The sequence below is a fragment of the Triturus cristatus genome, chromosome 2_1 (genome assembly GCF_964204655.1).
Source record: "Triturus cristatus chromosome 2_1, aTriCri1.1, whole genome shotgun sequence".
NCBI classification, from domain to species: Eukaryota; Metazoa; Chordata; class Amphibia; order Caudata; family Salamandridae; genus Triturus; species Triturus cristatus.
Genome location: NC_140581.1, coordinates 989,219,381 through 989,245,377, shown reverse-complemented (window position 1 = coordinate 989,245,377; position 25,997 = coordinate 989,219,381). Strand labels below are relative to the sequence as shown.

The 25,997-nt window shown below is 43.2% G+C and overlaps 1 protein-coding gene across 1 annotated transcript in view; it reads right to left on the bottom strand.

Annotated features, from left to right (window-relative positions):
* The window catches only part of PRSS12 (serine protease 12), a 474,415-nt gene that overhangs the window by 226,458 nt on the left and 221,960 nt on the right, over positions 1-25,997 (bottom strand). The window contains exon 5 of the mRNA XM_085634365.1: positions 12,478-12,656. Within this exon, the coding sequence (XP_085490491.1) occupies positions 12,478-12,656 (179 nt within the window). The remainder of the gene's footprint in view (positions 1-12,477; positions 12,657-25,997) is intronic.

Here is a 25,997-nt window from a genome sequence, read left to right as displayed (position 1 = left end):
TCACGCAAGATGAGGGGGTCATGGCATGGAGGTTGACATATCCAGAACTACCACATTTTGAAGCAATCATGGGTGTTCCTGCACTACGCTCATGTCATGCACACGGCCATGATGGGTGGTGTAGTTTGGTAATAACATGAGACCCAGGCCCTCCTTCAGATTCACTGTGGTTGGATGTTGCTGCCCCCAATATATTCTCCCTGGCAGCATAAGATGTGTCTGCAAACAGATGGCAACTGCATCTCAGTACAGGGGACATTACACTTTTGCAACGAGTTAAAATGAAACACATACTATCTGTGGCACACCTGGCCCCAGGCACACAGGCCAGAAGTAATTCAAAACAGTGGTTCTAAAGTAGGAACACCCATGCACAGATAGTATTCCCATTTGCACACAGATCTGCGAGCAGCCTACATCGTCCAACACCGCTCCCTGTATTCGGCACCTATTCACATTTGATTACAATAGAACCCACTTCAGCAGTATATGTACACTAAAACACTCATGCCTTCACCATGTCATCTTATTTTAAGGGTTCCTGCGTTGACTATACCAGGGTCACTAACATTTTCCATTCCCACGCATGGACCACAGCCCCCTGTGCCCTACTCCCCTTTTTAAGAAAAATAACACATATTTAGCACAATGCTCCTAATTTCATTGTGTTTGTATCAGTCCTGGAGAGCAAGTCCGCTCTCTGATAAGTCCAGATGCCACCCAGTTCTCATTCTTTCATAAGGCTGCTGGTTTGTGGTCAATTTCCATTTGCAGTCATCCAAGGCAAATCCCATATTAGATGCTGCTTGGTTAATGGATTCAAATTATAGCCCTTGACCACTATCCAATGCCGGCAAAAGATTGTCTGGGGTTAATTATTAGATACCTTTGTGCAAGACTTTTGGGATTTCCAAGAATGATTCAGAAGCTTCTGATGTGTATGCTGTTCAATGAATATCATGAGCATCTCATCTTTCGTGAAGTGGAGCATTTTCTCAGCTCTCACCTGTATCTTTGCTGGTATTATTTGGTGCTTTTGATTGTTGGTTGCTCCTTGTGGAGATCTCAAGCAGGGACCGTTCATTAACCCCACATAGCATACAACTTTTGCAAAGACTTTTGATTTATGAACTTGTCGCTTCCAGTGTACTTCCACACTTCCTGCTGTGAGAATACGGAGAACATCAAGGCCATGTCATCGGTGTAGAAGATGCCCTATTGGCAAAGAGCAAAGAGGTCCTCGGCAGACAGAGGAGGCAGGACATGAATGGGTGAGAAGGAAAATAATTTATTCTGAGGAACTGGATGAACTAGGGATCACATACAGCATTCTGTCCAGAAGATTAGCCACAAAGTGTAAAAGACTTTGTCCAGCCATTGACATGAGAAACTATACTACTGTACTGCAACCTTGTAGCTTTGTGAGTTTCCGCATCAGTACCTTTTTCTTTTGCTTTCAAAGAAATTGGTGCCTTCCAGGTGAAAATGACAGCGTCAGATCTGAACATGTCTGCACATTATATTTATGGTGTCCTGATTTTAACAATCAGGATGATCCATGCACAGAACCAACTTGTTCTGGCTTGGGTGACGCGTAGCATGGAAGAGGCTTTGTTCTTTGGGTTCATATAGATCATTAGCTTCTCTGGCAGAGATAATAAATAACAGGGCTATTGCCTAAGAAGTGAATAATCTTTGGGAGGGAGACAGTCTAAAAGAGAGACTTGGCAAGAATGTTGAAATAACATTCATGTCACATTATATTTGGTGTTGTTAGATGGGGTAACATGAGCATGACTCTTTCCAGATGCCTTTCATGGACTGATTTAAAAGGTAATTTAAAAAAAAAATCTGGATCGTTTGCAATGTGCTAAAAATGAATCCAAGTAATATTTTGAGATGACACTTCATTAACAGGGTAACTGAGAGCGCGGTTATGTCTCTCTGAAGACAAGTAACAAAGACGTAAACCGCCAAAGACGTAAACCGCTCTTTTACATTGTATGGAAAATTGTAAGAGAAAGAAGCCCCATAGGAAGTTAAGGCCTTACTCCATCCAACTGTATTAAACACATTTTTGGGCAGAATCTGAGCCAGAGGAAATCTATATGTTGGGGAATGTAATTTGCCAACTATGTCTTTGAGGTAGTAAATTAACTGTTGCCATTGATTTTATTACTCAAGTGTGCGTGACTGGTGTTAACTACACTGCAACTCTTCTAGGGCTGTAGACTTGCACTAGGGGTGTAGACCCATGTCCAGCACCCTCGGCCATGGTACACAGTTCCGTCTACGTCATCGATGTTTGCCAGGCACCCTACTGATTCTCCAACCCTACTTCCCTGCCTGCGTATTTGTTGTGTGTAGTCCGGTGCTGAGGGGGTGTGGGTTAATGAGAAACATTCAGCCATAAAATCAATGTTCCCTCTAAAGAAAATCGCTGGTGGCATAACAGTATGTGACATCACCGAAAGTGGCATCACAGGAAATTACACCACGATTTAGGCAGCCACTGGACAGATAGAAATGAGAGGTTGGGTTGTTGGTGAATCATAATTTCCAAAAACATTTAGGCTCAGTGATTCAGAGACAAAATTGAGTCGCTGGTGGTATTGATTAATCAAATCAAAATGATCTTGATTTGTTTTCAATTAATTAAAATCATACAAAAAGCATCAATATTAAAATATCGTAAAACAAGCTGACCATGATACAAAGAGGCAGTAAGGTAGATCTAATGGTTGTATGATAGAGGCAGGTATGGTTAAACCACGCGTGCCTCTACCACGTAGCCCAAATCACGACTGCGTTTTAACCATGCATTCCTTTACCACGCAATTTTGTGGTATAGTCATTGTTGGACTTGGCCCTTTTTGCAGGGTTATCCCAAAACTTTTGGATTCTTCCTCCTATTTTTTTCTGACCTGTTGTTGTTGCTTTTAGGACTCTGGGCACTTTACCACTGCTAATCAGTGTCAAAGTGCAAGTGCTCCCTGTGTAAATTGTTATTATGATTGGTTCTCCCTGATTGGCATATCTGATTTACTGGTCAGTCGCTAGTAAAGTGCACTAAGTGGCTGGTATATCAAATACTACTAGTGGGCCTGCAGCACTGCTTGTGCTCTCCACATGAGTAGTTCTGAAACGGTAACTCAGACCTGTCACTGCAGTGTCTGCGCAGTTGTTAACTGCCATGTCGACTTGGCAAGTGCACCCACTTGCCAGGCCCTAACCTTCCCTTTTCTTAAATGTTAGTCACCCCTAAGGTAGGCCTAAGGTACCCCTGTGGTCAGGGTGCAGTGTATGTGAAAGGTAGGACATGCCCGGATGAGTGTGGCATATCCTGATAGTGAATTACTGCCAATTTCGTTTTTCTCTATTGCAAGGCTACCTGTTCCCATTGGACAGAATGAGGAGTTTGTTTATGACATCTTATAAACATAACTCTTCCTGGGAAAGAAGGTAGGAAAATAAAGTTAAGGCTCTCTGAAGTCAGAATTTAATAACACATCTTTTAGTAAAGATGGTTTTTAAATTGTGTGTTTGAAAATGCCACTTTTAGAAATTAGGCATTTTCTTGTTTAACCATTCTGTGTGCCTCTGCCTGTTTGTGTATTGACTGTCTGGTTTTGGAGTGACAGGGGCTGGGGAGGTGCATTCTCTCAGACAGCCACCGGGGGGGGAGGGGGGTTTGATGTGTGTCCTGCCTTTCCTGAATGAGTCAGGGCTGGGCTTAATAGACCTGGGATGCATTCAGAGTAGGGGAGTTCTCACTAGCACCTGAATAGGCCCGGTCTGCATTTACAGTGGTGAGAGGAGATTTCCCTTGCACCTGGATAGGGCCTATCTGCCTTACACAATGCTGTCTCCACCGCCTGCCGGGCAGCTGCACAAGAGGACAGAACTGGTTTGGACTGAGACCCTTGCACAAAGAGAACAAATACATTTTGGGGTATAAGTATTAGACCTAAAACCCCTGAACTTTAGACTACTTCTGGAATCAAGAGGAACTTTTGCTGAGGAGAAGAGCTGGAGAAACTAAGGAGAAGTCATGCTCTTGCTGTGTGTCTGGGGTTGGCCTGCAGTTGCTGGTTCTGCCAAAGAAAGGAAAAGGGGACTTTTCTGTGTGCTGTGTCCTCTGCTTGAGGAAAATCTCCAAGGGCTTGAGTAGAGCTTGCCTCCTGTTTTGAAGTCTCAGGAACACAAAGACTTCAGCACCAGCTCCCCTGGACTTCCTTGCTGGGAGTTCTGACCTGCCAAGAGGTGCCTGTAACTGTACTGGGCCTCTGGAGGATGTTTCTGCTATTGGGAGCTGGAAAAGCAACTCAACAACAAGGAAATCGACGCATCGCTCTTCTTTCCGACGCCACGCCGTCGTGCGAGAAAGAACTCCCCACATCGCCGCGCGACTGCCGAAACCGACGCAGCGCCTGTCACCGCGGCAATAATCGACACATTGAGGGATCGTGGCGGAAAAGGTCGAAGCATCGTCGCTCGCCGCTGCCGCATCGTTCACCGACGCATCCCGGATTTCCACGCAGCATCCATGTGCAGCAAGTTTTCCCCGACGCATCACCCGAGGATCAGAGTCGTCCCAAAATCGACGCATTGATTCCCCCTACAGACCGGACCCGACACATCGCTTCTCTGTGTACAGCGGAACTGTCGCATCACAATCACTAGGGTCTTTTTGTTTTTCGACGCTGTCATCGCTGCGGCTGTTTGGCTCAGTGAATTTTGTCGCAACGACAGGTACTTTGCAAGAAATCATGCATCCATAGTTTTCTATGGACTCAGCTGCTAAAACCTTTTCAAAGTCATTTTTCTTAATACTTGTATGTTGGATTTTTGTCATTTTGGTCTTGTTGAGTTCAGATAAAGATACTTTATTTTTCTAAACCAGTGTGGTGTCCATTTGTGGTGTTATCACTGTGTTACTGTGAGTGTTGGTACAAATACTTTACACATTGCCTTTGAGATAAGCCTGTCTGCTCGTGCCAAGCTACCAAGGGGGTGAGCAGGGGTTATCTAGAGTGTGTATCCCCTTTACCCTGACTAGAAGCAAGGGTCCCTATTTGTACAAAGGTACCTACCCTCTGCCAACTAGAGACCCCCATTTCTAACAGGCATGAATGGTAAAGGGGTATGTGTGGCTAAGGTTGCCACCACCCCAACCCCCCACACTGTCCCTAAAACCCTGCCCCTTTACAAACACTACCCCGACCACCCCACCACCGAGCTGTCCCTAAAACTACCCGGTCTACCCATTCCCCTCCCCCTGTCCTAAGGCCTAAAACCCAGCCCCTTTACTTACACTACCCCGACGCCTCCTGTACTATCCCTTAAACTACACCAACCCCTTCCACTGCCCTAAAACATACCCTGACCCCCAGCCCTAAAAACTACCCCGAATGCCCATTCCCCTCCCACTGCCCTGAGACCTACCCCGACCCCCAACCCTAAAACCCTGCCCCTTTACACACACTACCCTGACCCACCCCTCACCTCAGCGCTGTCCCTAAACTTACCCTGACCCCCCAGCCCTAAAAACTACCCCCGAGCCCCACTCACCTCACTGCGTCTCTTCCTGCTTCCGCCTTCACCACAGCAGCAGCAGCTAGACGGTGCACTGCCTTAACCACACATATGCGTGGTTAAGGCAAGCATGGTTGAGCTTGCATAGTCAGAACACGTGTGGTTAAGAACGCAGTGTTCCGACTGTTTTCCAGGTCTACTAGTTAAAAAGATGTTCCCCTGGTGATTCCAATTACCCACTTAAGCCACTCACTCAGGGTACCTAAGGGCAGTGATAAATTTAAATGCAAGCATGAAGCTACTGTTAATTTTTTGTGGGAGTTATCCAGTGATTGCCAAGCTTGTAAGTTCACTAGCAATTCACTTGGGAACCAAGTAAGAGCAATTGGCAAGAAGGCATAGGAGGACCGCTCACTGAGGATAGCTAAGAGGGCAGCTATAGATTGAAGTGCTTACGTGTGTTAGCTATTAGTAGTCTTGTGAGCAGTCCAGTGATTGCTAAGCGTGCTAATTCACTAGCGACCTCTCTGAAAGCCAGGAGAAGTGCAAATAGCAATAAAGTGCAGCAGCTATTAGTACTCATGGGGGCAGTCAGTGAATGTCATATGTGAAGTTCACTAGCGACCCCTCTGCAATCCAAGCAGAACAAGTAAATAAATAGCACAGCATTTCAATCAAGATTCCAAACTTCTCCTTATCTGGACAAAAAAATGCAAAAGATTCTCAATATCGTGCTTACTTTACTGAGAAGTGACTATTACACAAGAGACATTCGCTTCTGTGTAGTTATGGTTAGGATTCAGTCCCACTGACAAGCTGAATACTTATAATTTTGGCGCCCTTTAACAAGCCTGCACTAAACTTTGCAATCACATTTTTATGAAAGCATTTATATAATACAGATTTAGCCATCGGACAAAGGTGTACTTTACAAGAAACAAATGAACACTGAAAAAGAATGGGATAAGGTAGCACAGAATCAGTGTGGGAAGTATATTCTGAAGAGATGTGTTTTTATGTCTCTCTTGAAAGCAAGAAGGTTAGGATTTAGCATATGTAGTCAAGAACAGTCTAGCGCCTAGGCATAAGATTGTCTTTTCTTTTGGTTTTCGATTTCCTTTTCATGATTTCTGGAATTAGATGATCTCTAACATTCGTATTTAGTTGTCCACCCGTGAGGTTGAGTTAGAAAGTAGAGAAGCATGAATAGTTTTAGGTGGGATGTATGCAATCCTTAATTCATCTTTTGTTTTGGATGGCAGCCAGTGAAGGTGCTTTAGGATGGGGGAGATGTGATGAGATTTCTTCACTCCTGCAACTAGTAGAGCAATAAAACTGAAAGATGTGTAGTGGTGGCTTTTGAAAGGTGTTTACTCCATCTTGATGTGTGAGCATGAGAACCTGTACTATGGTTCTGATGTTTTCCAGTGGATAATAGATTTTTGTGTTATGAGCAGGTAGAATATGTAGGATGCGGATTTAGTTAGCTTGCCAATGTGGTTATTTAGGAAAAGGTTTTTGTCTAAAATGTACCCAAGCAACATTGCATGTGGAACCAGGGATGGGTAAATACCTAAATGATAAACTTGCAACTAACTCTGCACAAGGGTTGGGTTCCAGGGGAGAACAGAAGGAATTTGGTATTTTAGGAATTCAGTTTTGCTGAAAGTCATTGCACGCAGATCACAAAATTACAGAGGAAGGACTTCGGAGTTAATATGTTTGATAGCTCAGACTCTTAAAGACATACCTTGGTGTCATTAGCATATTGACAAATAGAGATGGTATTTTCTTTAAGGATTGTTGCTAAAAGTTCAATTTATGATCTGAAACGGTTAGGTGATACCATGCATCCTTGTGGTACACCATGTGGTACATCTTCTGTCACTAGAAGTGAGGGCAGGTCAAAAGAGTCTAGCTTCACAAATTGAGAACTTGAAGAGATGAAAGATTTCAACTAGCTAAGTACAGTTGCTTCTGATCCTATTCTAAACTTAAGGCTATGATGGAATAATTGGTGGTCTAGCGTATTGAAATCTGCAAAAAGGTCTAAACAAACCTATTTGAGCATACATCTCCACTTTCTAAAATTTTAAGTGCACAATCCATTATTTCATGGCCGTGTTTGAGCTGAATTTGGAGTGAAAAGTAGATTGAAAAGGGTTTAGGAGGTTGGGGCCGATTCACAGAACTAACTTAAGACAAAATCTTAAACTTACTACTTTTGGTATTCACAGAAGGCATTTAGTAGTAGTAAAGTTAGGATTTTGTCTTAAGTTTGACTTAAGACAAACTTAAGACAGACTTAAGACAGACTTAAGACAGACTTAAGACAAACTTAAGACAAAATCCTAACTTTACTACTACTAAATGCCTTCTGTGAATACCAAAAGTAGTAAGTTTAGGATTTTGTCTTAAGTTAGTTCTTTGAATCGGGCCCGTTGTTATTAATGATGTTTTAGGTGTAGGGCTGCAACAACTGTTCCAATTATTTTCCCCAAAATCAGCAATATAAAGACTTGTCTGAGATTCTGAAGGTTGTTTTGTTTCTTATGGTGTGGATAGATTTAGGCAGATAGAGTTAACAGGAAAATACCTTCTTCTAGAGAGGTGTAACGTTATTGAGCAGAGGAGGTAAGATATCATGTCTTTATTCCGTTGACAAAAATAGGTACAGCGTTCTTGGAGTAGGAGTAGGGATTTGTAAATGAGATGATTTGCAGGTTAGATTGTGCATTAAGTTTTTCAAAACTAATAACATAAGTCACAAAGTTTTAGCATGTTAAGTTTCGCACAGACGATTGTGGGGGGGGGGGGGGGAGGGGTTTGAAAAAAAGTTGAGATTTGCTATTTCAACCTATATAAGAAAGTTTGCTCTCTTCTACAGCCCAAACTGCTGACTGGAATTACACCAATCTTAGCAGGAAACTAGAACTTTACTTAAAGATATGTCTATACTTGATTTGGTGTAAATATGTTCACTCGTTTTTGGGAACCTTGTGCTACAAAATAGATGTGTACTAAACTTTGAAGGGTCAATAGGAAAAATACTTCTAAATATCCTGATTGTTAATTAGCAGATTCTTTATTGAGTGGACGCTCAAATCTTTGAAAAATAAAAAATAGAATAATTCAATTGAAAGAGGGACTATTTTTCCCACTGTCCAATGAAGAATTCACAGATCCTCTGAGGATTTGCGGATCCAGGCAACGTGTTTGGCTGGCATTAAATGAAACGTTTTTTTGCAGCGGCCATTGTTGCAGTGTGCATTGCAGAATACCAAGCACTGGAGCCTGAAGCCTGATAAAAACATGAAGAAGTATAATGGCCTCATTACGAGCTTGGCGGTGCCGGAGCAGGACCGCCCCCGCTCCAGCACCGCCAAACCTGTGGTTGAACCGCCCGTCCGATTCGTAGTTTTCTCCTGTCTAGCGGCGGTTCTTTGGCATTCTAACGGCAGTGCCTATGAAATAGGTACCTCAATGGGAACGTCAAAATCAGTACCTACCCGACATGGACTGCTGCATTCTATGCCATGCATGTACTGTAGGCCACTGCTTTCCACGCCATTTGCAATCCATGGGACTGCTCTCTACACAGCTGCACTCTACTCTACTCCACTCCACTCCAAGCCACTCTACTCTACACCACGGTACACTACTCCACACCACTACGCCCACTGCACTGTATACGCCCACTCTACTCTGCACCACTCTACGCAACTGCACTCTACGCCGCTGCAGTCTACTCAGCACCACTCTACACCACTGCACCACTGCACTCTACACCACTCTACACATTGCACTTTACGCCATTCTACTGTACTCTGCACCACTCTACTCTGTGCCACTGCACTGTACACCATTGTACACTACTCTATGCCACTGCACTCTACGCACCTCAACTCTACTCTGCACCACTCTACTATATGCAACTGCACTCTACTCCACTACAATGTATGCCACTCTACTGCTGAAAGGGGATTAACATGGATTAATAGGTTTAGAGACACCTCAGTATAAAAACTAAACCGCCGTGAAATTCATGATTTAAAGTGCTACCATCCCCTCGTGTCCCCTCCCACCGTACCTTCACACATTTATTATAGAAACAAGGCCTCTATTTAGACAGTTTCTATTTTAATGCAGGGGCTTAACTGCTATTGTCTTCCTTGTGGTTGAATATCCTTGCTCAGAACTAATGCACATGACAGAATTGTATGACATAAACCATGTATGCAGACCTGCATCGAGTAACAGGAAATCACTACCATTGGCGGGGGGGCAGGGCCTCGTGACTCACCCCAGCCTCCCCTTCCCGTTAGTCATGGCCCCTCCATCCATAGCATATTCCACTTAGCGCATCTGCATAATACCATGTATTTATTTTTTGCTAATTGCATATCAAAGAAAAACGCTTTCAAAATAAATTGAGCCTTGGAAGGACCCATGCATCACTGATTTAGCACGCGAGATCAGAGTGGTTTTTGCCACAACTTCTCACATTGAGTATTAGATGAAGATTTACCATTGAAGCCTTGAAAGCCATTTCTCTATATAAATTGTTTTCTCTGAGGAGAGGAGGACAGATGTGCCTGGTGGGCCTTTTGCCGATAAATGTGGATTCATAGTCTTGGCTTTGGCAGTGCAAGTGGTTATTAATGAGTTGAGTGACGTTCATTGACGGTTGATCATCTTGTGTAATGCTTTCAAATCATGACTCACGCGCTGCCATTACCTCACAGCCCATCAGAAGTACTCTCTGGAGCCAATTTGTGAAAACCTACAGTTTGGGCGTTGCACGCGCCGAAAATTTGTTTTCGCGAGGGTGCAACCTATGTGTCATCTTTTTCAGGTGCGTAACTAAAGGTAGCGTCACTTCCAAAAGTTGGCATAATATTTTATTTTTCCATTGCCCCGAATATCGCTTGTTACCTGAGGTGTCTCGGGGTCAACATCTATCCATGCTCTCTAGAGTAGGGAGAATATAATATCATTCTTGCATCATCTACATGCCTAGGTAGGGACGATGTGAGGTCATTTCATCCATTTCAACCATAAGGGGCCCCAGCATTCTGGGTCTGCGCCCTATGACGTGTCCACTTTGCAGTTGAAATGCAGTGGGTGCTACTTATGGACAGATAGAGCTTGGGGCCTGCAGTTCCAGCTGTAGTGGTAGTACTCACAGTGTTCCTGTTACACCACCACAGATGCGTGGACGCTTTCTGAAATGAAGGGCTTGTTTACACAGTCTTTTGTAATCTTCCTTTGTTGTGTTGGTCTGACAACCAGAGATTGTGCACAATGGCATAGAAGGGCAGGAGGGTTTATTTATTCTTCTGTAAAAGAAAGTCAATGATTTTTAAAGTGTTAGCAACAAAGAGTGAACATCTGAGATTGAAACCCCATTTCACTGATCAATGCAATTATCTTCGTGGAAACGAATTTGTTGTTTTTTAAATTAATCAGAACCTGAAACACTTTGTTTTTGCTTTTAAAATTTTACTGAGCTTTCCTGTGAGTTTCAGCCATTACGGATTCTTATTTAGCTCGAATAAAGCTCTTTTCACACTTTGATGGTAGCTGCTTACTGGTTCCAGCCCTGCCTTTTTAGCCAAAATCATTATATTTTCTTTGACTTCTCTGCCCACACAGTTATTTTGGGAACTGTAACTAATAATCTCAGAATTCAAAGTGCACTAGATAAAAAGTCAAGGACTGGCACCAGAGAAAAGGAAGGAATATGGGATTCAGGGCAGGAGGCTATGGGAGAAAAAAATAAAAGCACAAAAACGACAATGATGTTACAGTAATAAAACTGTGAAGTGAGGGAGGAGAAGATTATGACAGAGAGAAAGTTTGAGTAGCTTGGAAACAGTGATAGCAAAAAAAAAAGAGGCGAGCTTATGCACAAACATAGCCAAAAGGAAGAACGAGTAACATTAAGGAACTGAGTGTAACAAATTGTTATGTAAGAGTTTGGAAGTGCTCTAAAATGGTGACGGTAATGTTTTTCCTGCACCAATATGTTCCCAGGTATATGCAGTGGGCGGGGCACATACATCAGTTTGAAACTGGACCCTTTTTAGCTTTGGCCTACCGTTTCCGTTCTGTATTCTGTCCATCAACTGTTGTTTTTGCATTTCTCACCCGAGTGGGAAGGGTATGCCCACACGTGGGTCCTGTGCTCACTGTGCCACTGGAATCAAGCTATCTTGGCCACAGAGGGGTGAAACCCCAAAACTGGTCCTAGGATGCTTGTTTCCAGTCCAGGGAGGACCTGGCTTGGCAGTTCGGGCTGGACTGTTCCCATTGGACACAGGGTCAAGACTGATTTGCATATGGCTGGGTTCAAACTGGAATGGCATGGTGAGCAAAAAAACGATGGATTTAGGCCCAGATCTCTGTACTGGGGTGAATGTATGACCTTGTTCTGTATTCTGTCCATCAACTGTTGTTTTTGCATTTGTCACCCGAGTGGGACGGGTATGTCCAGATGTGGGTCTGTGCTCTCCATGCCACTGGTATCAAGCTATCCTGGCTGAAGAGGGGTGAAACCCCGAAACCGGTCCTAGGATGTTTGTTTCCAGTCCAGGGAGGACCTGGCTTGGCATTTCAGGCGGGACTGTTCCCATGAGGCACAGGGTCAAGACTGATTTGCACATGGCTGGGTTCAAACTGGAATGGCATGGTGAGCAAAAAAACGATGGATTTAGGCCCAGATCTCTGTACTGGGGTGAATATATGGCATTGTTCTGCATTCTGTCCATCAACTGTTGTTTTTGCGACCGCTTGCCTACGTCATCATTTCAGAGAACATAATCCCTCCTGCGTCATCTGCATGCCTAGCAAACTAGGCCATACTGCATCGTTTGCACACCTGGACGACACTTCCGGAAAGCAGGGCGTTACAATCATTGCTTCAGTAATGGAGGACTGTACCTGAGAGGGGCGTGCAGGACACCCCGGCATCTTCCTTGTGGCCGCAGTTGTGCTCCCCCCACGAGCTCTTTGCGCACTGCTCTATCGAGAGCTCGTTGCCCGTGCACTGCACCTCGTCCAGCAGCACCGGGCCGGAGCCCTCTCCGAAGTGCGCGCGGCTCCAGGCTTTGGCCACACCACTGTTTGAAGAGAAAAACAATGCGTAAAATATCATAATTTGAGGGACGCGGGGTTATGTTTAATAATAAAGGAATAATACCAAACATGGCTTGCGTTCCGAAGTTTTCATAATTTGGGAAAACAGGGTTCTGTTTAACGACAGAGATATTGTGACGCATGGTTTGATTTTCACAGTTGCCACAGCGTGACTAAATGACTCGTACATTGACCGCCCCTTTGTTAGAAACGCCTGGGTAAAGTGAACACCTTTGGGCATAAAAGGAGCCTCAGTGAGGGGGAAAGGAAAGGAGCGAATACCAGTATATAAATCCAGTTATATGGTTTGGCCTGATAATGTTTTTAATTCAAAAAAGGTAAATATATATAAAAAAAAGAAATGAAAAAAGAAATCCGTGGCAGACAGCGCTTAATATGCAAAAATAAACGGCAGATGCCCAAAGATTGTCTTAAGAGCCCGCAGCCGAAAGCTGGGGTTGCCAAATACCAAGGCTACCAAAGGTTCCATTCTACCTCATGCCTCTTCCCCATCACCCTACTTTCCCTGTCTTCTAACACCATCTTGTCACTTCTTCTATATGCATCAATGAGGTACATAGACGTCGAGTTATGAATAGCAAATCTGTACTTACCAGTATATATTTACCTTAACAATGTTGTGGTAGTGAATATTCTGGTTACAATATTTTGGCAGTATGATATTAAAAACTCAATATTCTGGTACAATACCGGGAAAGCGTGTGAATTCCTAAAACTCGTAATTTACATCCTTGTGAAGGAGCATGTTTACAGGTGTAAATTTGCGTGTGCTCGCTCATTGTGAATTGGGCTCTTTTGCTTCAACCTAGACCACATCTTCTAGAAAAATTTACATACTTGACTACACTTTCAAATCATAGAAATATGAAGATGATTTAAACCCAGAGGCCCCCTGACTGGAGAGCAAATGGAGGAAAATGTGGGGCCTGGTTTAAAGTTTGGTGGGTGGCCCGTCATCTGTCCAGGTAGTGAGAACATTATGTTCTCCAACCTGGCCGACTACCCCTGTATATTAGAGATAACAGCTGGCGATCTCTGTGCCCTCAGAGGAACCTGTGCCCTCACCCACCCGAAGGTGGCATGATTCATCATTGGGCTTGCTCAAGCCCAACGATGAAGCAATCCGCCTTCGGGTGGGCAAGTGCACTTGCTCCTACGATCACACACTCCCACTGACTATCGACAGACCCCAAGTGTGAGTCTGCCTAATCAGTCCAAAACAGTAGACCATAATTTTCACTATTTGATTTCAGAGGGGTCTGTATACTGGACTTGAACTCTCCTCGTCCTCCCAAGTTTATAGGAGGGCCTCAGAGGAACCTCCATCATAGCCCCATTTCGTCGGCCTCTCAGAGTAAGCTTTCCGACAGCGGAGCTAGCAGGGGCAGAGGGAAAGATGATGGTCCGATGGACTCCAAATAGAGTGGGATGACCGACGGTTTGCCGGATAGGGTACTCTGCCATATTTGTGATGGAGCACCTATCTGTTAAACTCTACATCGGGCCCTTAGTCTGCAACTCTCAAAACCTTTTACTCTCCTTTATCAGCCACCAATAAAAATCAGTCTGGCAACAACAAACATCATTTTACAATCATATATCTATAAGACGAGCATCCTTTTAGTGTAAAGAGGTGTAGAGGACCTGCAATTTCTGCCATCAGATAGTCTAGAATCACTTTTCGAAGCCGTTTATGTGAGGAGTTGGACACTTTTTTTGTGGAGAAATCTCGAAAATTAGTTTGCAAATTAAACAGGAAAATATTTCTAGGCCTAATTAAATGGTCTCAGAACAAGGAAGCAAACACAAATCAATTGTTAGAGTACAGTGATCAAATCACTTAAGCTGAGCTTCTAGTGGTAATTTCTGTCAGCCTTCTCTTGGGCTGACCTCATGCCATCTGCCCTGCTAGGAGCTTGGTCCTCAAGACATGACTGTTTGACCAAGGACCAATAATACTGCCATGCCTATATATGTATTTTGTTTGCGTGTCTGTATTTTAATCCATATTTCTGTTTTATTCATGTTGTGTAATCCAGATAGCACCAAGAAGACTCTCATATGTGTGCTTAATCAATAAATATGGCCCGGCATACCGGTTGTTGTGATATGGAATTGTCCAAAATTGGTTTATTGACATTTGTCATCTCAGAAAGGGTCGATAAATTTCAAAGTCAGCAGTTAAGAATGGACTTTATCCCTGGATGCATGCCAGTAAGGGTGATTAGGGTGATCACGTCTGTTTGGTTTGAGAGCATCTAGAGATTCCTTGATATGCTTTATTGTAATCCCAGGATCTGAGACTCACATTAGTGCATCTGCAAGATTCCTCCTAAAGGCTGCCAGCTCTGCTTTATTTACCCAGCTCAGCCTCTGGTTGCTCATATCCCAGCCATGGAAGCCTCCTCATTTGTACTGTGTGCCTGGTCCGACTAGGCCTTGGTTAACCTACATGATTCCATTGGGGCCCCAACACATTTACAGTCGGTGGATTTTCCGTAGACCCAGCACATTCCACCTGGGTTTTCTGTCTCCCCTCGCTGTGCCTGGTGCCAAACCCCAGGAGCTGGAGAGAGTGATGAAGGGGGTCATCCATGCACTTTAAAATGACTTCTCCAATGGCTCGACCCCCCCCCCCCCCCAGTGAAATACCAGATAGGGTAAATGGCCAGTCCAGCCCTGATGCCGGGTATACATTGGGGGATCTTGTGTGCGATTCTACTTTTGTATTAAAATAATATTGCCTAATTTAGGTTTGCTTTAGTTAGCGTAACTATGCTGCATTTTCTGTGAACGAGCTGTATACAGTCATGTTTCATTTTGCTTTCACGAAATTATTTAAGTCCATCAACAAACCATGGTCTATATTTGCACGTAACACTATAAAGTTTCACTAGCTTCCATGAAAAGGATGTTCTGATCTTGCAACATTGCAAGGCAGCTCAGCTGAGCCTTGGTTAACATGTCGACGTTATTTATGTTTAAAAGCAGTTAATTGTTTTTTCTTCTTGTGTTTGCATTAAAACATACAATGTCTTCTGTCCAGGGAAGACCTGGCTTGGCAGTTCAGTCTGGACTGTTCCCATGAGGCACAGGATCAAGACTGATTTGCATATGGCTTGGTCTGAATTGGGGTGGCGAAAGAACGATGATGGATTCAACCCAGATTCGTGACTCGAAGGTGAGTGTCTGAAAAGTTTAAGCGCTCCGTCCATCATCTCCTTGTGTTTGCTTTGTTTGCCCTAAGTTGGCAGGGTATTCCCAGACGTGGGTCCCTTGCTCACTTTGTCGCTGGATTCAAGCTAGCGTGGCTGATGAGGGGTAATACCATGAAACCAGTCAAAGGATGCTTCTTACCGGTCCAGGGAAGACCTGGCTTGGCAGTTTGGTCTGGACTGTTCCCATGAGGCACAGGGTCAAGACTGATTTGCATATAGCCTGGTCTGAACTGAGGTGGTGAAGTGCGCTAAAGAACGATGATGGATTCAACCCAGATCTGTGACTGGGGGTGAGTGTCTGAAAAGTGTCAGCGCTCCGTCCATCATCTCCTTGTGTTTGCTTTTCTTTGTGAAGAACATTATAAAAGATGTGTTTTTTTGGAAAGAGAGAGACTTTAGATTTCTTCCTAGGCTGCCAGACTTTGCAGCTTGTTTCTTAGAGCGTGCTAGATCCTTGTGGTCTTTTCTGTATTTACTATTATTAAGCTGATTGATTGCCAGATGTGCTGTGTTTGTTTCATTTGCACACTGCAGTTTGCATCTATTAGGATTCTTGTTTTATTCTAGTTCCCTTGATTCTAATGACTTTTGTTTTCTGTAACGATACTGTTTTTGACTAAATATACAAATATTGAGAACTAGAAAACCCTTGTTGTGCACGTTTTCTTAATGGTCTTGGTTGAGCGATAAAATTCAGGATTCTCCTTTCCTGTCCATCAACGCTCCTTATTCAATTTGGAGTGGAGGGCCAACAGTTTTTGGTGGAGGAAAGCGGACAATGACTAATTAGTGTTAATTAGTGCTAACCCTCAAGTTGAAGAATCCTGCGTGCGGAGAAGCAGTGGTTAAGACATTAGAAGTCTGACAAAGGTACTCTGGTGGTGCAGTTCAGGAGACTGGATGGGTGAGCATTATTAAGGTAGTAGGTCTTGTGCTGTGACTTGCTAGAATTGTGGTGTGTCCAGCACCCATCCCAAAGCAGGTGATTCTCTGTTTTGGTGATTATGTCCATGTGGTGCTATAGTACTCTGTTTTAGGTATTGTCTCATGCACGGTTTGTAGCGTATTAAGGTTTGTTGATGAAGGTGCATTATTAAATATTGTTAATGGTTTATTTGTCTTGACATTGTGTATTTTATGTGAAGATATTGAATTTTTGTTGAACTTGAGTTGAATAAAGGTGTCTGTAGGAGATGTAAAGGTGTGGCGCCACAGTTTTTGGGTTTATAAATTCCTAAATAGTCTGGTTGTGAATGAGCACTAATTAAGAGTTGAACAGTGGTGTTTATTCTGTGCAAAAAGGTAAGCTATTCAAATTCAAGGTTAAGTCATCGGTGGTCCAAGCCTCGCTCAGTGTGTGTGGTGGAATAGTGCCTTGAAATGCTATGACCCTATTGTGGTGAGTGTGATTTCTGTACTTTTTTTAACAAGTCGGGAATCTGTTTGGCACACAGCACGGATTTTGGGGAAGGACCGATAATCCACCAAGGAGCTTTTGTTGACGTTGCCTTTTGAACCGACTATCATAACGGGTAATTCGGAACTCATTTTTACTAATCAAAACATTACAGTTACTTCTATTACTTCAGGGAAGTCGCAAGCAGAGAGGAAAAGAGGTGCCTATGTGGATTTCCCGACTTTATGATATTTCTAAAGGTCCTTACACATACGGATCGGTAGAGACAGCTTATTACCGTTGCCAAAACTCAAGCATAAACTAAATAGCCTGTGTTGGTGGACTCTACAACACTTAGATGCAACTTTAAGCCTTAAGAAAGTCATTCATCAACGAAACACGTGTCGGCTGTGGATGTACTACAACTACATGTCAACTTGTTTCCATAAATATATGTTGTTTACGTTCTTGCCATTTGGATTGTTTTAAGTCATGATGTACTTGGGCAATTAAAATACATTACTGATTTTTGTTGATCAGTTGGTACTTATAGTGGTGCTGTGCTTTGTTTTTGATTTTCGTGATTTCTGTACTGTTTCCTGGTACACAGACACAGGTTTTATTGTTTATAGTTTTTGGTTTATGAATTATCGTGTTTGAAGATATTGTATTGTGATTAGGTTGGTGTTTGATTTCATGGTGTATTGGGAAGTGTTTTACATGAATGGGTGTGAATCTGGGTACATCTAAAAGGAACTTACTGACAAAAGCCAAAGTTTCCCACCAGTTGGAAGTCAGGCTCAAGAGATGCTTATAAATTCTGCCATGCATACTTGCTAATGGCTTAAAGAATGGCACAGAGCAACTGTGAATACAAAAAGTTATAATTGTTTGAGAATGGTACATTTGAATTGGAAAAACGTACTTGTTTGTTTTATATGAAATCACAACCAAGACCAGCACAGCGTGGTGCATTGAATGAATGGGATTTGGAAGCCATTATGAAGATGCAAAAGAAAATGTTGAAAGGTCAGATTACTACGGTTGTACATTACTGGGCTAATGCTAGGTTGTGTTTGCAGAAGAAGGCTTGGCATACTGAAGTGGTGGAAACAGTGGGTGTATTTCTTATGATTATCAATGATCCAGTAAAGGGCACATTGAAATACATAAAAAATTAAAACGTGTGATTTGGATGAAGAGGGTGACTTGATGGACTGATTGTTGACTGTGACTACTCCAGCACCTTATAATGAGGTTGCTGGATTGGAGTTGGGTCTGGAGATTGGAGGTTCAGTTTTGGATTATTCACCGAAGAGTGGGACAGTAGTTTCTCCAGATGGTACTTCAACAAGTAAATTGAATAGCATCAAATTATTTATTCAAAAGCTGATCAAAATTGGGTTCTAAAATTGACATTTGATGAATCCGAGCATTTAAATTTGAAAGCAGGTAAGCGTGCTTGTCGTGCACAATAGAAACTTGAAGGAATGGCTAATGAGAAGGGTGTAGATTTGAACAAAAAAGAATTAGTGAGCCATATATAACTGAACAAACAAAAAATGAGATCTGAAAGGAGACACTTATACAGTTGGGAGCGAATTTAAGAAGGATTGTTGAGAATTATTATAGATTGGGAGAATGTGGAACTGTGCTGGTGTGAATAGATTTCAATCCATTAAAGAATGAAGGAAGGCGAGTTGTGAGTGAGTTGGAGTGTGATAATATGGAAGAAGAAAGCACCTTGAGATAAGTGCCAGGAGGAATGTCTCTACCTTGGATCAGGCAGGATTTCTGGATTTTTATGAAAGATATCCCAAAGCTTAGAGACAAACCTGAGCTGTACTGAATGGAAAGAATTGTTAACTGTTTCTAAGAAATTCTGGAAATACTTTAGATATTTTATTCATCATTCTGTTTGCTGCTTAGAGAGGGCTAGATGTTCCATTCTGTGTTTAAGGCTTATTTACTGTTATTGAATACCAGATTTGCAGTGCTTATTTAACCTCTTAAAGGCATATTGCATTATTGCATTTATTATGGTTTTTGGCTTATTCTAATATCCCTTAATCAATTAAGTTTTGCTTTCTGTAATTTTTTTTTAAAAACATTTTTTATTTGTGTTCATCTTCATCATATCATCCTCAGACTTTGACATATATTACATAGTTACTAGCTGCCCACTGTCCGTTAATTTCAGAGCTAATATCTATTCCAAGCATAGTATTACACAGTGTTACCTGGACAGCCATTTACAGTTTCTCGTGGCATATCAAGAATTAATGCATAATAATACCAATGTTGTGCATCCCTTCCCAACGATATAACTACTTCCCCTTCCCACCCCTATCCCACCCTCCAGTGTGCTCCACCTCAGTGTACAGTTCCGAATGTAACCTAATCTATAGGTATTATGCCTCAGATGTGCCATCTCTGTGGGATGACCTCCATCCCCATGTCGTCTGCTACTCTCCGCTTCCATAGCGCCATCAATCCCAGTGTCCCCCCCACGATCCCCAATGGTCAACGGTCTGGAGGAGGGTCTGGTTCCTCCTCCAGGTCTCTATCGGGCCTGCGCAATGCCTCGACCAGCGCCTCCCAGGCGTGTGCCGTTTCCAACATCGTTTCCTTCTGCAGGCTATGCGCCAGCCGTAGCTTAATCACGCTTTCGCTTGCTGCCCACTTAAGAAGCTCATGCTTCCATCTCTGCACCCTAGGCCCCTGGTTGTGTTTCCAATGACTGGTTATCTCCCTTTTTGCTAATAGCAGTCCCAGATCTATACATTTTCTGGTCACTTTGTTATGTTTAGTGTGCGGAAACCAATGCAATAAACTCGCCCCCATGTCCTTGTTAAGCTTTCGCTCCCTAACCAACTCCAGTACAGTAATTACTTCTCCCCAATATACTGTCAAATTCGGGCAGGACCACAGCATATGCTGAAAGACCGCGCCCTCTGTCCCACATCTAGGGCAGGTAGCCGCTTCTACCTTAAAGATCTGCTTAATATGCTTCGGGGTCATATATGCCCTATGTAACACATAAAATTGTATTAGCTGAAACCTAGCGTTCCGCATGCTCTTCCATGCTCTTTCCACTAGTTTAGGCCAAGTAGCGTCCGGGATATCCCTCTCCAAGTCTTGTTCTCACTTCCCCTTTAGGCGATCCATCGGTTGCCTCCCCTCCTGTTCCATTCTCCTATTAAGACATGTGATGGCCTTAAAGTTTTGCTTTCTGTAATGATATTATTATAAGAATACATCTAACGATACTGAGAACTGGAAAAGCCTTGTGTGCAGCTTTTCTCAATGGTTTAGTCTGAACGTTAAAGTTCAGGATTCTCCTTTTCCTGTCTATCAACCCTCCTTAATTTGGGGTGTAGGGTTGACACTTGAGATGAGGCCCTTACTCTTTGCAGGTGTGGATAAGGAGTGATGCATTTTCCAGATGTCTGTCTTTCATGCCTGACACGTCTGTTTTTCCTTTGGGATCATTACGTTCGCAGCAGACATGTGTGAGGGACGAGCACTGCTCGACAAAAGAGGTCTTGTTATGAGGAATGTGGCTTATATGCATAATGGGAATGTAGGTGGTGGTGAATGACATTTTTATGCTTTCTATGGAATCCCTCCCAGATGCCAGATGTGTGGTACTTGTGCTGCTGTATTAGTGCCAATTATTGTCAAGGAATTTAGGGATGGGAAGTAGATGCAGCCTAATTTTTCACCATTATAGGAGTCACGGGATAGTTGCAGATTGCAGGACAGAAAGTTACTATTTATATTTTAATTTATTATTCAAACTCTCCCACATGTGCTCTTACACAAGTTTAATATGGCAGCCATACTTTCTTCATTGATACAGATGATTGGCCCTATCTGTAAAAGACGAAAAACACATTCTCTTTCAGAGGTCTTGAGTCCACACATAAGGACTGGTTCCCAAAAAACAATGGTAGTAAGACAGCACATTTAAGCCTGAAGAAATTCACAAAAGAGGCTTGCATGTGGAAAACTGTGACTGTTGTAGTCTTCTTTGTACCTCCATGCCTGCTTTGGGAGTCAATGGAACATCCTTTTCTCTCTTTATTTTTCTAATTTTCCTTTTGGAGAAACCCTATCTTCCAAACCCTATCAGAATTTGAGGTTAATCCATTCTCTTTTCCCACCCTGCACAGACACTTTCACCAACATTTTATTTGTGTGCATCTATGATTGTTTCCAGGGTGGAAAACAACATGGAAAAAATTTGAGAATATAAGAAAGTTCCTACTATAGAGGCAAATTTCAAAAGTGGTGCCAGCTCACCCACTTTCCCCCACCCTTTTCCTAGCTAGTTCCTGAACATACTCAATTGGAAAACTCTGCCACATAGACAGGCATTTATACTTACACAGTTGCATATATGCTTGGAAATCGGATTCTGTGAGTCAAGATTTAAATTGCAGAAGTAGAGATTTATTTTCACGCTCACATGTGACACCTACGACTATATAACAAGCACGGGCAATGCCAATAGGTCTGGCTAATAATAGAAAATGGCTTTTCTGTCACTACTTGGTTAGGACCTCTAATTAGTCATAAATGAACTCTGTTACTCATCCTTGCACAAATATATCCAGTCTCCTACCAACTTAGAGCCTGATTATGAAACCGCTGAACCGCAACCGCCGGGAATCATGAATTCTGCGGCAGTGAGAGGCTCTAATATGCTGGTGGTGCCGCTGCAGCACCGCCAAGCATATTTGGAGTTTCATCACCACCACAGATTTCATGGCGGTGAGGCCGCCATGAAAACTGTGGCAGTAAGGAACAAAGGGGCCCTATAGGGTCCTTGTTGCCTAAAGGCCATTGTGTACTCATGTGCCCCCCTGTGTGCACTCCCTTCCTTGCACGGCATGGATTTTACAGTCCATGCTATTCAGGAACGGGCTTTAGCTTTCCCATTGCAGTGCCTTTTGAATAGGCACCGCTGTGGGAACGCCAAAGGATCTCACGCCAGACCATGAGATTACTTGTAATTTGGCAGTCGGCCAGCCGATGGTCGACTTTAGCGGTTCTGGAGCGGAGTGCTGGCCTGGTGGCCCTCTCCAGGACCACCAAACTCGTAATCAGGCCATTACTCTTTCTGGCAATCACAAACTTACCCAACCACAATAAAATACAGATGCAAATTCAAGAAGCGTAAGTAAGTTAATTAAAAGATAGCAGTAGAAAAATGAAGACTAGCCTCTGCCTAAACATGGGGACATATGCTTACAATAAAAAATGTAAATTAAACACAGCAGCAGGCAACAGTCTTGCAATAGTATTGTACATAGTGTATTATTGTTTTAAAGTTTGAACTTTGACACCACATTTAGAAGAAACATGTTGGCCACATTCAAACTTCAAAATAACAATGCATGCACAGTACCATTCCGCCCAGTTTAGAAGCAGAGACCGCAAGGTATGTGGCATTATGCAAATGAAACAAGTGACCAGCAAGTGGCTTAGTAGCACTGTTTGGGGAAGTGCAGTTCACAGTGGAGAAACACTAAATGAGAAGGAAAAAAATAAAAGGGGGGAAGCAAAAAGAGAAAATGAAAAACTAAAGGACTGACCCAGCAGTCCTGGCACTAAAGACCACCAGCTTTCAGGCAGATATGCACATATGAAGTAAAATGTCATCAGTCACAGACCAAAAGATCCAAAGGCTGAATTGGGCTGACACATTTGCCCCATACTGTATTCTGCGACGGATGGAAACAATGTGAATGAAATTCAGGTGTATGTCAAAAAAGGGCTGACACAAAGCACCTCTATGTATGTATACAATCATGCAGGTATTTTTATGATTTTTGTTGATTGGAAAAGCCTTGCTCTTTAACCTGTCATATCCAGTTGAAAGGGTCTTCTGGCAAGAATGATCACAATGCAAATCTTCTACCCCAGAGTTTGTTAAAGGGGATAATCAACAATAATCTACCCTTTGTTGTAACTTTTCATACTGAACAAATCTGTCCTTGGGCATCTGAAATATATTTTCCCAATGAAACAATCAGGCAAATAGCCTTGATCAGTAACTTTTCACCATAACCGATGCAGGCCTACTGTATTATGCAACACGTGGCAACCACAATGCCTACAGTCATAAAATTGGAAATATATTCAAAATAGCTTTTTGCAAAACAATATACAAGCCCTCTCAAAAGGGCCTAGCAAGGATTATAGCATTGCAATCTTTCAACCCTAAGAGTCTGTCAGTAACAAACACTAAAAACCCTCACTTACCACAGTAATCTGTGAAATTCCATGTAACAAAACACTGTCTAAAGGATTTACAGTTTTATAACATTTTACCCTAAATAACTCTTGCCTTTAACATAAATTTCTCAATGGATAAATCAGGCTCACTGCCTGTAAAATTGACTTGTCGCCATTACCAACTCTGGTCTGCTATGCAGAGCATAAGGTTTCAATCAAGACAACCTTCGGGCATGAAAATATAAATATGTACAAAATTACAGTTGGCAAACATTATATGACCCATCTTACTAGGGTCTTACCTGCCTCTGCACCTCAGACAATCACCATCACTGTCACAATTCAGGAAGGACCTCAAAACCTGGCTCTTCGACTGTACCGCAGATCCACCCCCCCCACTCAGAGCCTTGAGACCCTTATGAGTGAGTAGTCGTGCTTTATTAAAAACTGATTGAGGGTATAACAAGGACTGTAACAGTGCAAATCTTCTATGCCCAAAGTTTGTCTGATAGTGTTACCAACACCAAATATTCTTGCCTTCTCTTCCAATCTTTGAGATTGCATATGCAAACATCTGTGTACAGACTAGGGGTGGGCGGAGAGCTCCGCTCCGCCCACGGAATACTCGGAGTGTTGCCTACTCCGCGTTTCGCGGAATAGGTGGAGTAGGCAGCACCCCACACACTCCATGGTGGTTCAGATTTGACACCAGCCCCTGCCTCCCTCCCGCCCTATTAACAATTTAATTAGAAGCTTTAAAAACAATGTAAAAGTAAGGGAAACGTCTTACCTTAGTTGCGGCTTCCCGGGGTTCCCTCTTCCGCCTTCATCGCGACTTCTTCATCAAAACTGCACATGCGCGCGCTCGCGCATGCGCAGTTTTGATGCTCCCTCTTACTCCTTCATCGCGACTTCTTCATTAAAACTGCACATGCGCGGTTCCGCAGTTTTGATGAAGTTGCGATGAAGGAGGAAGAGGGAGCCCCGGGACGCCGCAGCTAAGGTAAGCCGTTTTCCTTACTTCTACATTGTTTTTAAAGCTTTTAATTTAATTGTTAATAGGGCGGGAGGGAGGCGGGTGGCGCGTAGTGGGGCTACGCGGAGTGTGCGAAGATTGTTTCCCCCTCCGTGGCACTCCGCGTAGCCCCACTACGCACACTACGCCCACCCCTAGCTGCAGACCGACCCCTCTGACATACATTTTCTCAATGAACCAATTAAGCCTACAACCTTTGTCACCATAACTCGGGCCCACCAACCTGTGCATAAAATTACAAACGTCAAATAACAGCTAGAAAAATATACAACCCCTCTCAAAGGGTCATGATGAAGATTATCATAGTGTGCAGCTTCTGCCCAAAGAATTTTCATGGGGCTAAACAACACCAAAAGCTTTGCCTACTATGGTAATCTGTGAACAAAATATTAGTCTATGGCTTTTTAACATAGTGTGCTAACAATCTGTCCTACAAGGCCTATTGCATTTACAAATGCTTTTCACAATAAATAGGTCAGACATGCAGCCTTTTTGCAACTCTTTCTAATAAACAGATCGATTTATGGCATCTGACATACATTTTTCAAATAAACTAATCAAGCCTCAAGCCCTTATCATTTTCTTATCATGATAATCAACTCAGGTTTATTGTATTGTCCATAAACTGGCAACCATCAGGCATTTAGGGCCTGATTGCAATGTCAGTCGGAAAGCCTCCGATTGACAGTCGGATTCTCCTAGAATGTGCAGGAACCCATCCGTCCGACTCTGTTGGAAACAAATCCGACGGAACCGATTACGATGCTCGTGGTCAAAAGGGAAACCATTTGTCATACCGCATCGGTTCTGACCGGCACTCAGAGAATCTGAGTCGGTTGGGGCTGATGCGTACAGCTCTACGGACAGTGTTTCCAAAAGCTCGATTACGATGTCATATTCTGACAGCCTTTCTGAGTCGACCTGTCCGACACGAAAAGGCTGTTGGAAACTGACTTTGGAGACCCTCTTCATCCTGAGGTCTCCGGTTGGGGTCCGTGGGGTAACCCAAGGGACTTCCCTGTAAAACCATGCACAGTGTGGCAGGCATCATGGGGTGCCCGCGACAGGGTGCAAGGTTTTCTGCAGACACCCTTTTTCCCCATAGGAGCCTGTGTTGTCGGTCAGAACGCAGGCTCACATTGAAGTCAACAGGAGTTCTTCTGAACAGTGTTCGGAAGCATCGTAATCAGTCTGTCAGAACTGCAGACCGCAAGTCAGTCGGAAACAATTCCGAGAGGGTGTCGGTTGGAGAAGTTTCCGACCCACATCGTAATCAGGCCCATAATCATAAAGTTACAAATATGTACAATACTTCAGTTGGCAAAAGAAAACAATGCTTTTCAAAACGGCCTAACAAGGATTAACACTGTGCAAATCCTCAACACAAAAGGTTTATCAGCTGGGATGCAAT